The sequence below is a fragment of the Colobus angolensis genome, unplaced genomic scaffold (assembly GCF_000951035.1).
Source record: "Colobus angolensis palliatus isolate OR3802 unplaced genomic scaffold, Cang.pa_1.0 Scaffold72, whole genome shotgun sequence".
NCBI classification, from domain to species: domain Eukaryota; kingdom Metazoa; phylum Chordata; class Mammalia; order Primates; family Cercopithecidae; genus Colobus; species Colobus angolensis.
In genome coordinates this window covers 6,575,179-6,588,242 of record NW_012120932.1, presented here as the reverse complement: position 1 = coordinate 6,588,242, position 13,064 = coordinate 6,575,179, and the positions used below count along the sequence as shown (strand labels likewise).

Below are 13,064 nucleotides of genomic sequence, written 5' to 3'. Positions count from 1 at the left end.
CCAGAAGAAAACAAAGCTTTAATATTAAGAGGTAAATATGTAAAACTATGTATTGAATTTTCTGTTTTGCTTTAACAGAAAAGTCCAATCAGGTTATTTGAAATACAAGATTTGTCCAACAGTACAAGACTGTTTATAATAGCTAAGAAAAGCTCTTCTCTCAAACATCTCTGAGTGAATAAGTGAGATGTGTTCCTAGAAAGAGAGGCTGATTGGTTGGTTTAGTAAAACCCTTCCTGATTTCCTTCTTTCTTATAACTTCCCATCTCACGTTTCTTCCTTACATGGCCATAAGACTGCCCAAGGTAAGAAGAGATAAACGAAGAAAAGTTAAACATCTCTTCTGGAGGACTGAAATATTTCCATTTACTCTTTTTGCTGATGGCACATTCAGCATTAAACATTCCAGAAGTGATAAATTTTAAATACTCACATTTTTAAGCAGACCGTGATAGTAATCTACAGGGGCATATCCAAGACCCTGAGTGAAAAGAGCAACTTCTTTATCAAATCTGAGTGCTGAAAGTATGTGAGATAATACACCCTAAAAAACATAAACAGAAATAGTTAACTTCTTTAAAAGTGAATACAAGTGCCTTTTAGGTACAATGCCTACAATTTATTTGCAAATGGGAGTGGTCTCTATGAAACAAAAAAATCTGTTTGTCAAAGTACCCAATTTACTTTGATTCAAAGCGTAAAAGAGAAATATTAGCATTTAAGTTAATACATTAAAAAGAAGTCAACTTAAACATTGACAGTGAAAACGAAAATACATACAATGAATGAGCAGTGCTTTGCTTATATTAAGAAGGGAATCTTTATTGCTTTTAAACTCAGTAAAATACGTTTAGCAGCGATGACAAGGTCATTTCTTTTTTTTGTTTTTTGAGGTCAGCTGGGCAATGTGCCGATGTCACACAAGGTTCGAGGGTGGCACATCTCACACACGCGCGTGAAACACCCAATCATGATCACGCTCACAAACTACAAAAGGATCCAGATAATAGAATTTAACATAAGATAGAGAACATATCACAAATCAGTAGGGAAAGGGCAGATTATGTAATAAATGGTGCCTCAAAAACTATTTGTAAAAAGAAAAAAAGATTCTCACCGCGTTATTATTCATCAAAATATACTCCAGTTTAATGTAAATTAAAGAGATAAATGTAAAAACGAAATAATACACAAGAAGAAAATATGAACATTTTTCAAGTATCTGAATGAGAAAGAACTCTGAGAACTGAAAATCCTGGGAGAAAATCATCCGGGAAGAGGCTTGGCTGTGCTCAATAAAAATAAAATCTTGTGTTTACCAGAAAAATAATATGAGCACAAACTAAGAAGAATGTTAACAACAAACAGTACAGATTCTATGTGTGTTATCAAATTAATGTACAAAATAAATGACAAACACTAAGAGCATAACAATGGATATGAATAGATAATTCACAAGAGAAAATACAAATGGCTGAGAAACACGTAAACGAATGTTCGTCCTCCGTCATCAAAAAGGGTAAGATACCCGTATGGCACTTTCACTTAAGGAGTTCAAGTTTTCACAGACGTGAATAGCTAATGCCGTACGGGGTTCTACGACACAGGTACTCTGTGAGCTCCTGGAGGGATGGAATAGGATCTTCCACACAGAGTGCAGTTGTGAACGCGGCCCAGAACCCATCATGAGGCCTGGACTTCCAGGGGTGTGTCAGGCTAGAGGTTTGTCACCTGAACAAAGACAGATTACGGGCAACAGAGGCCCTGCCTTACAGGAAGCAACTTGAAAAAAACATATAAAATGTCTTCAAAATATTCAGAACCTTTGATATAAGTGGCATACATTTAAGGAAATAAATGCAAGTATGATGACAGGAACTATGCTCAAAGATGTTTACTGTAGTGGTTATTTCTCATATAGTAAAAATTATCTAACAGCAGGGAATGATTAATATCCTTATACAGTGGCTCATTGTAAGCCACTAACATGTTTATAAAAGGGCCAGGCATGGTGGCTCACACCTGTAATCACAGCACTTTGGAAGGTCGAGGCAGGCAGATCACTTGAGCCCAGGAGTTCGAGACCAGCCTGGGCAACACGGAGAAACCTGACCTCTACAAAAAAATACAAAAAATTAGCTGGACATGGTGGCGCACACCTGTGGTCCCCGCTACTCAGGAGGCTGAGGCAGGAGGACCGCCTGAGGCAGGAGGACCGCCTGAGCCCCAGAAATTGAGGCTCTGCACTACAGGCTGGGAGTTGGAGTGAGACCCTGTCTCCAAGGAAAAGAAGTTGATGAATAATTTTAATAGTATTTAAAATGGTTATACTACTAAATGAAGAAAGATGTAAAATGTTATACTCAGAAATGATCTCATCAATATAAAAATAATCCATACATGAGAATGGAAAAACAATGGAAGAAAATATCACGGTCTGAGTCTGTGTTGCTAGAGCAAAATACCTCGGACGGGGTCATTGATAAGAGCAGAACTTTGTGTCTCAGTTCTGGAGGCTGGGAAGTCCAGGACCAAGGAGCTGGCAGGTTCAGTGTCTGGTGAAGGCGTCCAAGGTGATGCCCTGTTGCTGTGCTCTCTAGAGGGGACAGACACTATGAATGCTGTGTCTTCACATGGTGAAAGGGACAGAAGGGCAAAAAGGGCCCAGGGCACTCTCTTCCACCTCTTATAAAATTACCCATCCCATTCATGAGAGCTCTGCCCTCATGACTTAATCACCCCCCAAAACCCCTCTTAATATTATCACATTGGTGATTACGTTTCAACACATGGATTTTAGGGGATATATTTAGGTCACAGCTATCACCAAATGTTAGCAGTTTCTAGGGTGGTGCTAGAGACCCATAATAGTGCCACCCTAGATACTGCTAACATTTATATTAACATTATATATATATATACACACACACACACACACACACATTTTCTTCTTCTTTCTACTTTAGTATGTTTCCTTGTCTCCCATACATGTATGTGCTTCTTTTAATACCAGGAAAAAATATTTTTTGAAAAAGTTTTATTGGAAAATATTTGATTTTTTTAAAAAGTCCTATACTGCATTTCGTGATAACACATTATAAGATAAAATGAATTTGCATCTGTGCATATAAATGTATGTATGTAACTTCATACACAAATACTTGGAGATGACGTCGTCTAATCTGAGGTGGAGACTAAGGGTGCCTCAGTGATGGGCAGGTAGGCTCCACAGACCCGGACGACAAGCATGTGGCACACATACCAGTGACACTCTGGGTGGTTACCACTATCATGGTGGTCATTTCAATTTCATCATCAAATATCTCACACATCCAAAAAGATATAAAATATTATGTCAAATTCCACAAACCTTCAAGCTTAATCAGTAAAACATTAGAAATACAGAAGCCTCTATGCCCTCTGCCCTTCCTCACCATGATTCAACAGCAGTCTCTGCCCCTGGGGACAGCGCTACCCTGAATCTGGGATGCATCCTTTTGTAAGGATCATGTACTTTCTCTCTATGAGCTCAGACCTGCCTCCGTATCCTTAAAAGAGAATCCAGGCAACACTCCTAAGTCATGTAAGTGGAAACCTGCCATTTCTACATTATATCCTATCCACAGTTTTCAAATTAGAATTGCAAGTTAACAAAGTACCTTTAAAACATTACTACTCAGTAGAAGACATTCATGATTAATAAAAACAACAACAAAACCCTCCAGCAGTATGTACTACATGATTTACCAAACAATGAATCCACTGGAAAGGGGGAAAAACAGGAACCCTACAGAGTTAGAGTGAACCTTTTTTAAGGTAGAGAGAAGGAAGGGGCCACTTGCTTGTTACTGTTTTTCCCTCTTTCAGTTCACATCTGCCCCAAATACAGAAAGCAAACAGAAGCTGACCACAGCTCCAAAAGAGTTCGTCTCCATGTTGGCAGTGGTCTATTTCAACACCAAGTGCAATCTGGGAGAGAGAGAGAGAGGGAGCAGCTGTGGCTGGGCAGGCAGAGTCAGGGAGCTCAGGTACAAGCCAGCGTGCCATCTGTGGAGGGACGATGGTGCTCACCACCAGCCGTGCTTACTGCTGGACTCCACTGAACCTCTGAAGGGAGAAGGTGGGGCCTGCACAGCAGGGAGAGCGCTTGGTGCTCTTAGCAAGCCAGTGTGGGGCCTGAAGCACCAGCAGTGCAGGTGTTCTGAGAAAAGGGAAAGCCCGGCCAGGTCTGGCCAGCCATATGTCCAATCCACACGGAGGTGTCGGAGTCAGACCCAGGCAGAGCAGGAGGACTTGGTTTGGAAACTAGGTGGTCTCCAAGTCGGCAGCAGTCTGGGTTTTCACGGAGCAGGTCAGTCTGATGCTAGGTGAGGGGAGGGCAGTGTCCGAAGAATGCAACCTTCTACTCAGAAACCAGACTTCTGCATTCTGTTTAACACACATTTAAAGCACTTACTACACACCGGGGCTGTTCTAAACAGATTACAAATAGCAACTCATTTAATCCTCACATCCTATGGGTAGGTACTATTACTGAATCTGGGTTAAAGAGGAGGAAATCAAGACAGTTTAAGCAGCCTGCCCAAGGTTAGTTATTTACTCTATGGCCAGACCTTATAATGAACCTCCCTACATCCACTGTCCATGAGACTGTTGGGATAGTTTTTAGCAATGCAAATCTGAATGCTCTCAGTCTGAGACCCTTTCGGCTTCCAGTTACTCTTACTGTGAAGCCCAAATTTCTCAGAGTGAAGCAGCCTGGCCCACGAGTGCACCCCACACCCGCCAGCAGGCTTCACTGCTCCTTACTAGCCTGTTTGCAACCCTGGAGGGCCACAGGCTTTTTGGGCCATCAGGACTTTAGTATGTCCGATTCCCTCTGCCTGGTGAGCTCTCCTATGCCCCTCACTTGTGAGAAGTGACTTCTTGAAGGAATTCTAGCAACTGTGACAACTAAAATTTACCAAGTGCTTACAATGGGTGAGGCACTATGTTCTCTAAGTATGGCATCTCACTGAAAACCCCAGGTTCAGTTTTTAATCAAATTCAATTAAGCAAAGTTTCAATTAAGCCACCCATAAACAGGTGGCCACTGTTATTATATATCACAACCCACTCTCAAAAAATTAGAGCGCAAGGTGCTACAGACCCAGTTGGGATGGAAAGTAAGGTAGTATGCAACTGAAGGAAGCCAGTTTTGAGCAGTAACAGCTAAGGGCCAGTTAAGATTGTAGAGTTAAACAAAACCATGCCCAGGCTTCCCCCTAACCCACAGCCTCCCAGAAGCACTCACGCCCTGGGCCTGGGACCAGCTCATGGAGGGTGACTTCCCAATACTGCATGAGCTCTGTCTTGACATTTGATTTCAGAGGGTGACATGAGAGATCGTAAATAATTCCTAAGTAATGTTTAAAATAGCCACAAATAGTCCCCTAGACACTGAAGTCATGTATCACTTAACAACTGGGATACATCCTGAGAAATGCTTCGTTAGGCATGCGAACATCACAGAGTATACTTACATGAACCCAGATGGCTCAGCCTGCTGCACACCTAGGCTACATAGGAGAGCCTACTGCTCCTGGCCTACAAACCTGTGCAGCATGGGACTGTACAGAATACTGTAACATTGTGATCTAAACCTATCTAAACGTAGAAAAGGTACAGTAAAACTATGGTATAACATTGAAAAAATGGTACACCTGTATAGGACACTTCCCATGAATGGAGCTTGCAGGACTGGAAGTTGCTCTGGGTGAGTCAGCGGAGCGTGAATGTGAAGGCCAAAGACACGACTGTACGCCACTGTAGACTTTACAGCACTGTACACTTAGGCTACACTAAATTCATAAAAACACATGCTTCTTTCTTCAGCAATAAACTGTTCTTAGCTTACCACAACTTTCAAATTTGATAAACCTTTTATTTTTGTTGAACTTTTGGACTATTAAAATCAACACTTAGCCTAAAACACACTGTACAGCTGTACAAAATATTTTCTTTCTCTATATCCTTACACTATAAGCTTCTTTCTATTTTTTTTTCTTTACTTTTTAAACTTTTTTGTTAAAAACTGAGGCACACTGCCACCCAGACACTTGTCCTGGTCACTTCAACCCCTGGCTCACTGTTGTGCCAGTGTGAATGCAAACCCTGCTCTCTGGCTGCCAAGCATGGATGTGGCCAGGACAGCAAATCAAGCATTCACGCTCCAGGCAAGAGGTCTGCTCAGGTTCCCAAATAGGCTTTCCAGAATTTCCCCAAGATACTGAGACTCAGCCCCTTCCAGGCCTCACTGCCAAAGAGAATCAGAGAGGGGATCGGGGAGCCGTCCAGACTCTCCAGCCCAAGCTTGAAGCACACAGCCCAACACAAGAGATTTCTTTTTGCCTTTTTTTTTTTAGCTCATCAATTATCATTAGTGTTTGTGTACTGAATGTGTAGACAAAGACAATTCTTCCAATGTAGCCCAGGGAAGTCAAAAGCTTGGACACCCTGCTCTAGCCTCGTCTGTAGTGAAAATGGACTTGTAACCAGAGGCAACTCCCTGTCCACAAGGACACCATCCCAGGTGCTGACCATCAACCTCCTGCCTCCCTGGAACAGACCTTATCTGAGTCCCGTCAGAGCTCACATTGTCCCCCAGCCCCTGACGTCCAGACATGCGCCAGAACAGCCCCTCAGAGCTGTCTTGATGAGATGGGACGAGGGGTGGTAGAGATTCAGGTTCAGAACAGCTGCCTTAATCCTCCCTTCTGAGAGGTCTGTACCTGCTGGTTGGAGCCCTCACCCCTTAGAAGGCTTGGCCCATGTGCCAGGAAGTGCCCCCTAAAAGGACCTTCTGGTCCCTCTTCCTCCTCTGAGAGGAGTGCCCTGGAAGGAGACCCTCTGTGCTAGGGAACACAACCTCCATTCGTACAACCAGGCTGACCGGCGCCCTGATGTCCAGAGGCAGGAAGAGACGCAGGACCCAGCTTGTGTCTGTGCATCTGTGTTGCTCCAGCTGTGGTACCTGTGCAAACAGTGGAACCCCAAAGAACACTGGGTGGCCAACACACAGACAGGGCACCTAATACAAGTATGTAAGTTTAAGTTGAATCTAAAATGGGACTTACAATGTCATATAAAAATGTTACTTAATTTTATAAGAAAATTGAGTTAAATTTTGTAAGGGCGTTAAAATATAATTTTAATAGGAAGCTGTGAAAATCATCTACACTTGGTGTACAAATGACTGAATTTTGGGTAACTCTGTAAAAGCCACTTATGGGTGCAAAGAGGGGTCTGTCACTTCCTTTATAAGACATCGACTTCCAAATCTGTGCTGTTTTTGACCAGTGCCCTCTGGTGACACTAACATTTCTTAGCCTGAAAGAACACTTCCATGGAAACCGTAATAGGGATTTCGCTAATTTTGGGTTAAAATCATTATAAAATGGTTTGGTTGGTTTATGCTCTTGTTGACCGAATGCTCCTACAGACAGCACACTGCACATGTGTTCTGATGTGCTCTTGCATCTAAGGTCAATTTCCCTTATTCATCAAATTTTATTTACTTTAGATAAGAGAGACCTTGTAGTTAGCATGTACTCTATGAATCTGTACTTGGTTAGAAATACAAATTCTCAGACAAAACCCAGACCTATTTTATTAAAATCTAGATTTAAAATAGTATTTCCAGGTGATTCACATGCACATTAATGATTGTTACTAGCTCTACCGCCCAGGCTGGAGCACAGTGGCACAATCTCGGCTCACTGCAACCTCTGCCTCCCGGGTTCAAGTGATTCTCCTGCCTCAGCCTCTGGAGCAGCTGGGATTACAGGCACCCGCCACCACGCCCAGCTAATTTTTGTATATTTAGTAGAGATGGGGATTCACCATTTGGCCAGGCTGGTCTCAAACTCCTGGCCTCAAGTGATCTGCCCACCTCAGCCTCCCAAAGCGTTAGGATAGCAGGTGTGAGCCACCGCGCCCGGCCGGTACTCTATTCTTAAGAGGAGAAAAAGTTATATGGGTGTACTGATTTGTCAAACAGATACAGTTAAGAGTACACATTTCAATGCACATACATCTTATAAAAATAACAAAAAATAATAATAAAGAGATGGGGAATGAGCCGAAGTATAGATGAAGCAGAAATAGCACATGATGAGTTGTTGTTGAGGCTGAGTGTCAGATCTATTATACCATTTTGTTAATTTTGTATATGTTTAAAATGTTCTGTAACAAAACACAAAACACTTGTAGAAAAAGACAAAGCTTATCTATAACATTAGCTCTTAAGATTTTGGCTACCTTTGGAGAGGGAGAAGGAAGAAAGCGATGTCAGAAGCACGAACAAGGCTGGTTCTATCTTGTGGTTACAAAAATGTATTTGCCTTGTGATAATTCACTGAGCTTTATCGTAATGCTTTGTGCATGTGCTTCTGTATGCATATTATGTATCAATAAAAATTTAAATACTAAAGAGAAAAACTGAAGTACACACATTAGCTGAGGCCTACACAGGGTCAGGTAATTAACATCACTGTCTTCTACCTCCACACTAGAAGGTCTTCAGGGGCAATAACAATAACGTATGTGGAGCTATCATCTCCTGTAATGTCTTCTTCCGGAATGAATACCTCCTGAATAACCCGCCTAAAGCTGTCTTACAGTTGACTTTTTTAAATTTTTACTTTTTTTTTTTTTTTTTTTTTGAGACAGGGTGTTGCTCTGTCACCCAGGCTGGCAATCATAGTTCACTGCAACTTTGAACTCCTGGGCTCAAGCAGTCTTCCCGCCTCAGCCTCTCGAGTAGCTGAGACTACAGGCATGTGCCACCACGCCTGGCTTATGTATTTTATTTTATTTTATTTTATTTTATTTTTGTAGAGGCAGAGGGTCTCAGTATGTCACTCAGGCTGGTCTCAAACTCCTGGCCTAAAGTTATCCTTCCACCTTGGTCTCCCAAAGCACTGGGATTATAGGCATGAGCCACCACATCCGGCCAACTTTTTTTTTTTTTTTTTAATTAGTAGTACACTCTAAATAACAATAAAAAGTATAAGTATGTTAAATACATAAACCAGTAATATAGCCATTTATTATTATCAAGTAATCATGTATATATATAATTGTACGTGCTATACTTTCATATGACTAACAGCACAGGATATCTGTTTACCTAGAATCACCACAAACATGTGAACAATGTGTTAGGCTACATTACAACACCTATGATGTCCCTAGGTCATAGGCACTTTCCAGCTCCATTATCATCTTAGGAGACCACCATTGTACATGCAGGCTGTTGTGGACCAACATGTCATTATAAGTCACATGATTATATTTCCAATGTCCGCATTGCACAAGCTGACTTTAACATATAATGTCCTGGAAAAATGAAAATGCAGTATCTCATTTATCTGCAAGGGATACACTGCAAGACCCTCAGTGGATGCCAGAAACCTTGAATGGTACCTAACCTTTCTCTCTCCTCTGTGTGTGTGTGTGTGTGTGTAAATATATAAAACAAAATTACATATTTTAACTAACGTCTTTTTTCCATAATAACCCTGATGTAAGTGGCTATGAAGTGCCACAAGAGATTTTTCCCTGAATAAAATAAGTGTTAAGTCCTAGAAACAATATACAGAGGCCAGTATATGGTTACATAGTTTCGAAACAGACATCTCAAACTTTGGCCCCTAAATTTTTATTTTAAAGTAAACTTAAATATTGATGAGTATTTCTCATTGCCAAGAATAATTTTTTTACTGCCGCCTAGTGGCAAATAGTCTAAACACAAAACCATTAAAGATTAGGCACCGGCTCTTAGACAAAAACAAATTTCTATAGTCATATAATAATAGGTTCTTTTTCAAATGCTGGCAGAGCAATCTTGGAGATCCTTTACTCTAACTCCCTCATTTTACTAATGAAGCACTGAGTTTCTAAATATACAAATCAGTAATTAAGGAAAGGATGTGCATATAAATGAACAGGTTCAGACATAAAGACGTACAGATATTATCACCCTGACCACTGATAGAAAGTCTTCCATGGGTAGAAAGTATAGGAACTAACGCAGCTGTACCTAAAATGATTTTAAGCCCAATTTCGATTCATGTAAAAGTTAAGAATGAAACTCTGCTCATGTGTGAAAAGCCATTGAATATGCTAAGATCATGAGGGTGAACTTTCCTAAGAAGGCAAGTTTTAAATAAAGCCGAAGAAAATCCACTGCCCTTGCTTTTGGGTGCTGTTAGTTGTCCTCGCCTCACTGTATCTGCTCCCTCGTGTAACAGGCAGAACATTCACAGGCAGGCTGGGAAAGCTGAAGCGATGGGCTGTGGTCTGGAACATGGTATGGACGTGGAAGATGGGCTGTGGGTTTTGCTCAGGCAAAGGGTTAGGAGAGCCAAACTGTGGTCAATATTCTCAAACTGAGACAGAACACATCTATTATGCTTCTCTAAACAATTTCTTCATCTGATCATTAAAGTCTTTTAGAATTTCCACCACTTAGGTCTCCATGGCATATCTCTTTATACAAAATATACAAAAAAAAAAAAAGGTGTTGGCCAGGCGTCATGGCTCACGCCTGTAATCCCAGCACTTTGGGAGGCCGAGGTGGATGGACCACAAGGGCAGGAGATCAAGACCATCCTGGCTAACATGGTGATACCCCATCTCTACTAAAAATACAAAAAATTAGCCGGGCATGCTGGTGGGCGCCTTTAGACCCAGCTACTTGGGAGGCTGAGGCAGGAGAATGGCATGAACTTGGGCGGTGGAGCTCGCAGTGAGCCAAGATCGCGCCACTGCACTCCCGCCCAGGCAAGAGAGCAAGACTCTGTCTCAAAAAAAAAAAAAAAAGGGTGTTTATAAATAGGGATCCATTATTTATTTATTCAACAAACAGGTTGAGGATGGTTTGCTTTCAAGCCACTCTCCTGGGACCACTGGGGTGAGAAGCCCTGCAGCCCGGTGAAGGGTGCTGCAGGTGGGAAGGGTGCTGCAGGTGGGAAGGGTGCTGCAGGTGCTCCAGCTAAGTGCTGGAATGACTCTTGGTGAGGCAGCTGCTGTGGGAACAGAGCAAGGAGAGATGAGTTGCAACTGCTGGGTTCTGGGGTGCTCCCAAAGACAATGGCATCTGAGCTGATTCTGAGGGCTGGGGAAGAAGACAGACCGGAGGAGGGAGAGGCGAGGGGAAGAGAGAAAGTGCATGTGTGATGTGGCTGGGAAGGGAGGAGAGAAAAAAGGTGGGAAAACCTCTTCTGTCACCCCCTAAGGTTCCCAGCCCCCACTCCGGTCTGCCCCTACATGGCCTCGGCCCACCTAGGCAAACTCACTTCCCCTGCCTTTCTCTTTCATCCCTGCGACTTGGTGGCATCAGAGTCCTGGCTGGTCACCAAATTCACCCAGCCCCTTCCCACCTCCAGACCATTTCCTTCTTCTGAGAAACCCAACAACCTCCCCGCCCCCATCTCTAGCTGCCAAAATCATACCCGTCTTTCAAAATTCACCTTTCTCCAGATTCCTGTTCTAGTTCTTGACTGGGCAAGATGTTGTTCTGAAGTCTCTGTGGTTCCTCCCTTGTGTTTCTCTCCCTGCACCTTCCAAGGTCACCTTGCAGCGTAACGGTGAGCCTGCTCTCCTCTGCCCACCGTTACACGCAGGCGCTCCATGGCAGGCACTGCCTCGCTATCCCTCACAGTCCCAGCACAGCTGTGACCCACACAACAGTTGTTCAATAAAGACCAGCTGAGTCAAAACCAAGAGCACGGATTGCCCTCTTACCACTACTGAAGAACAGCATCGCTACAGGATTCCCTCGTGACCTCGTTACAGGGGAACACAAGTTTTCTTTTTCACAATTTGCTTTCCTAAGTTGCAGGTCATAAAATACCCACAGAAAACTGGGAAAACATGACATGGCTACGTGCTTTTACTTCAAAGACATTAACTCATGTTGGTAACACTGACCAGAACCTGCACACCAATGAGGATGTACATCACTGGCTAAGGTGCTGCTTTGGTGCCACTCAGCTTGCAGTAACCTTTGGGTGCTGGGGTATTAGAACATCCAGGACAGACAGAAAAAGCAGAAGCAAAGGATTATCTTTGCTGAAAGGGGTCCTGGGAAATTCAGCCTCAGCTGTATTTAAATAGAAGTTATAATGCATATCTACATACTTAAAAACATTTTTTCCTGCAAACCTGGCTAGTAAAACAAAGCTTCTGTTAGTTCCATCCGACACACTCCATTATTTTTGGCCCCCAAAATGTATTTCTCAGGTATAAATTGGTGTGTTTAGCCTTCTCTCAGTCTACTCAGTCCTGGGTCTGTGGCCACGCTGCCACGTCGAGTACCTGGAGGGCTCTCTGACCACGACCGTATAAAATACTTGTGCCCAAATGCTGAATTAGTTGCTTCTCCCTCCCCGCCCCTGCTTTTTTTTAAAATGTTCCCATGGCATTTTATGTAAACATCTAGTAAAAAAATTTATGTTGTTACACTGGAATTCTTTGTTTACTTAATATCAAAATGCCCAAACCGACTAAATTACCTGCACGTGACTTCTATTTTTCTAAATTAAATACCATGGTGAAAATTGGCCAATTTTCTTATAACACAATTTTAAATTATCACTTCACCCTGCCAACAAACTAGAAATCAGAACAACTCATAAGCACCATCTACATTTGTTTCACTAAAAAAGGAAAGAAAGGTCCTCTATAGAGTAAGATGGACCACCACTCCCTGGCACAGCATTACATGACAAGACAGCAGAGAAGATTGTTACAAACTGTTAACAATAAGACGGACCACCACTCCCTGGCACAGCATTACATGACAAGACAGCAGAGAAGACTCGTATTACCAACTGTTAACAATAAGATGGACCACCACTCCCTGGCACGGCATTACATGACAAGACAGCAGAGAAGACTCGTGTTACCAACTGTTAACGGTAAGATGGACCACCACTCCCCGGCACAGCATTACATGACAAGACAGCAGAGAAGATTCTTGTTACAAACTGTTAACAATAAGACGGACCACCACTCCCCGG

At 42.6% G+C, this 13,064-nt stretch overlaps 1 protein-coding gene across 1 annotated transcript in view; it reads right to left on the bottom strand.

The window, feature by feature from the left end:
* FANCC (Fanconi anemia, complementation group C) overlaps window positions 1-13,064 on the bottom strand; it is a 165,090-nt gene that overhangs the window by 70,336 nt on the left and 81,690 nt on the right. Inside the window, exon 5 of the mRNA XM_011927516.1 lies at window positions 434-544. Within this exon, the coding sequence (XP_011782906.1) occupies window positions 434-544 (111 nt within the window). The remainder of the gene's footprint in view (window positions 1-433; window positions 545-13,064) is intronic.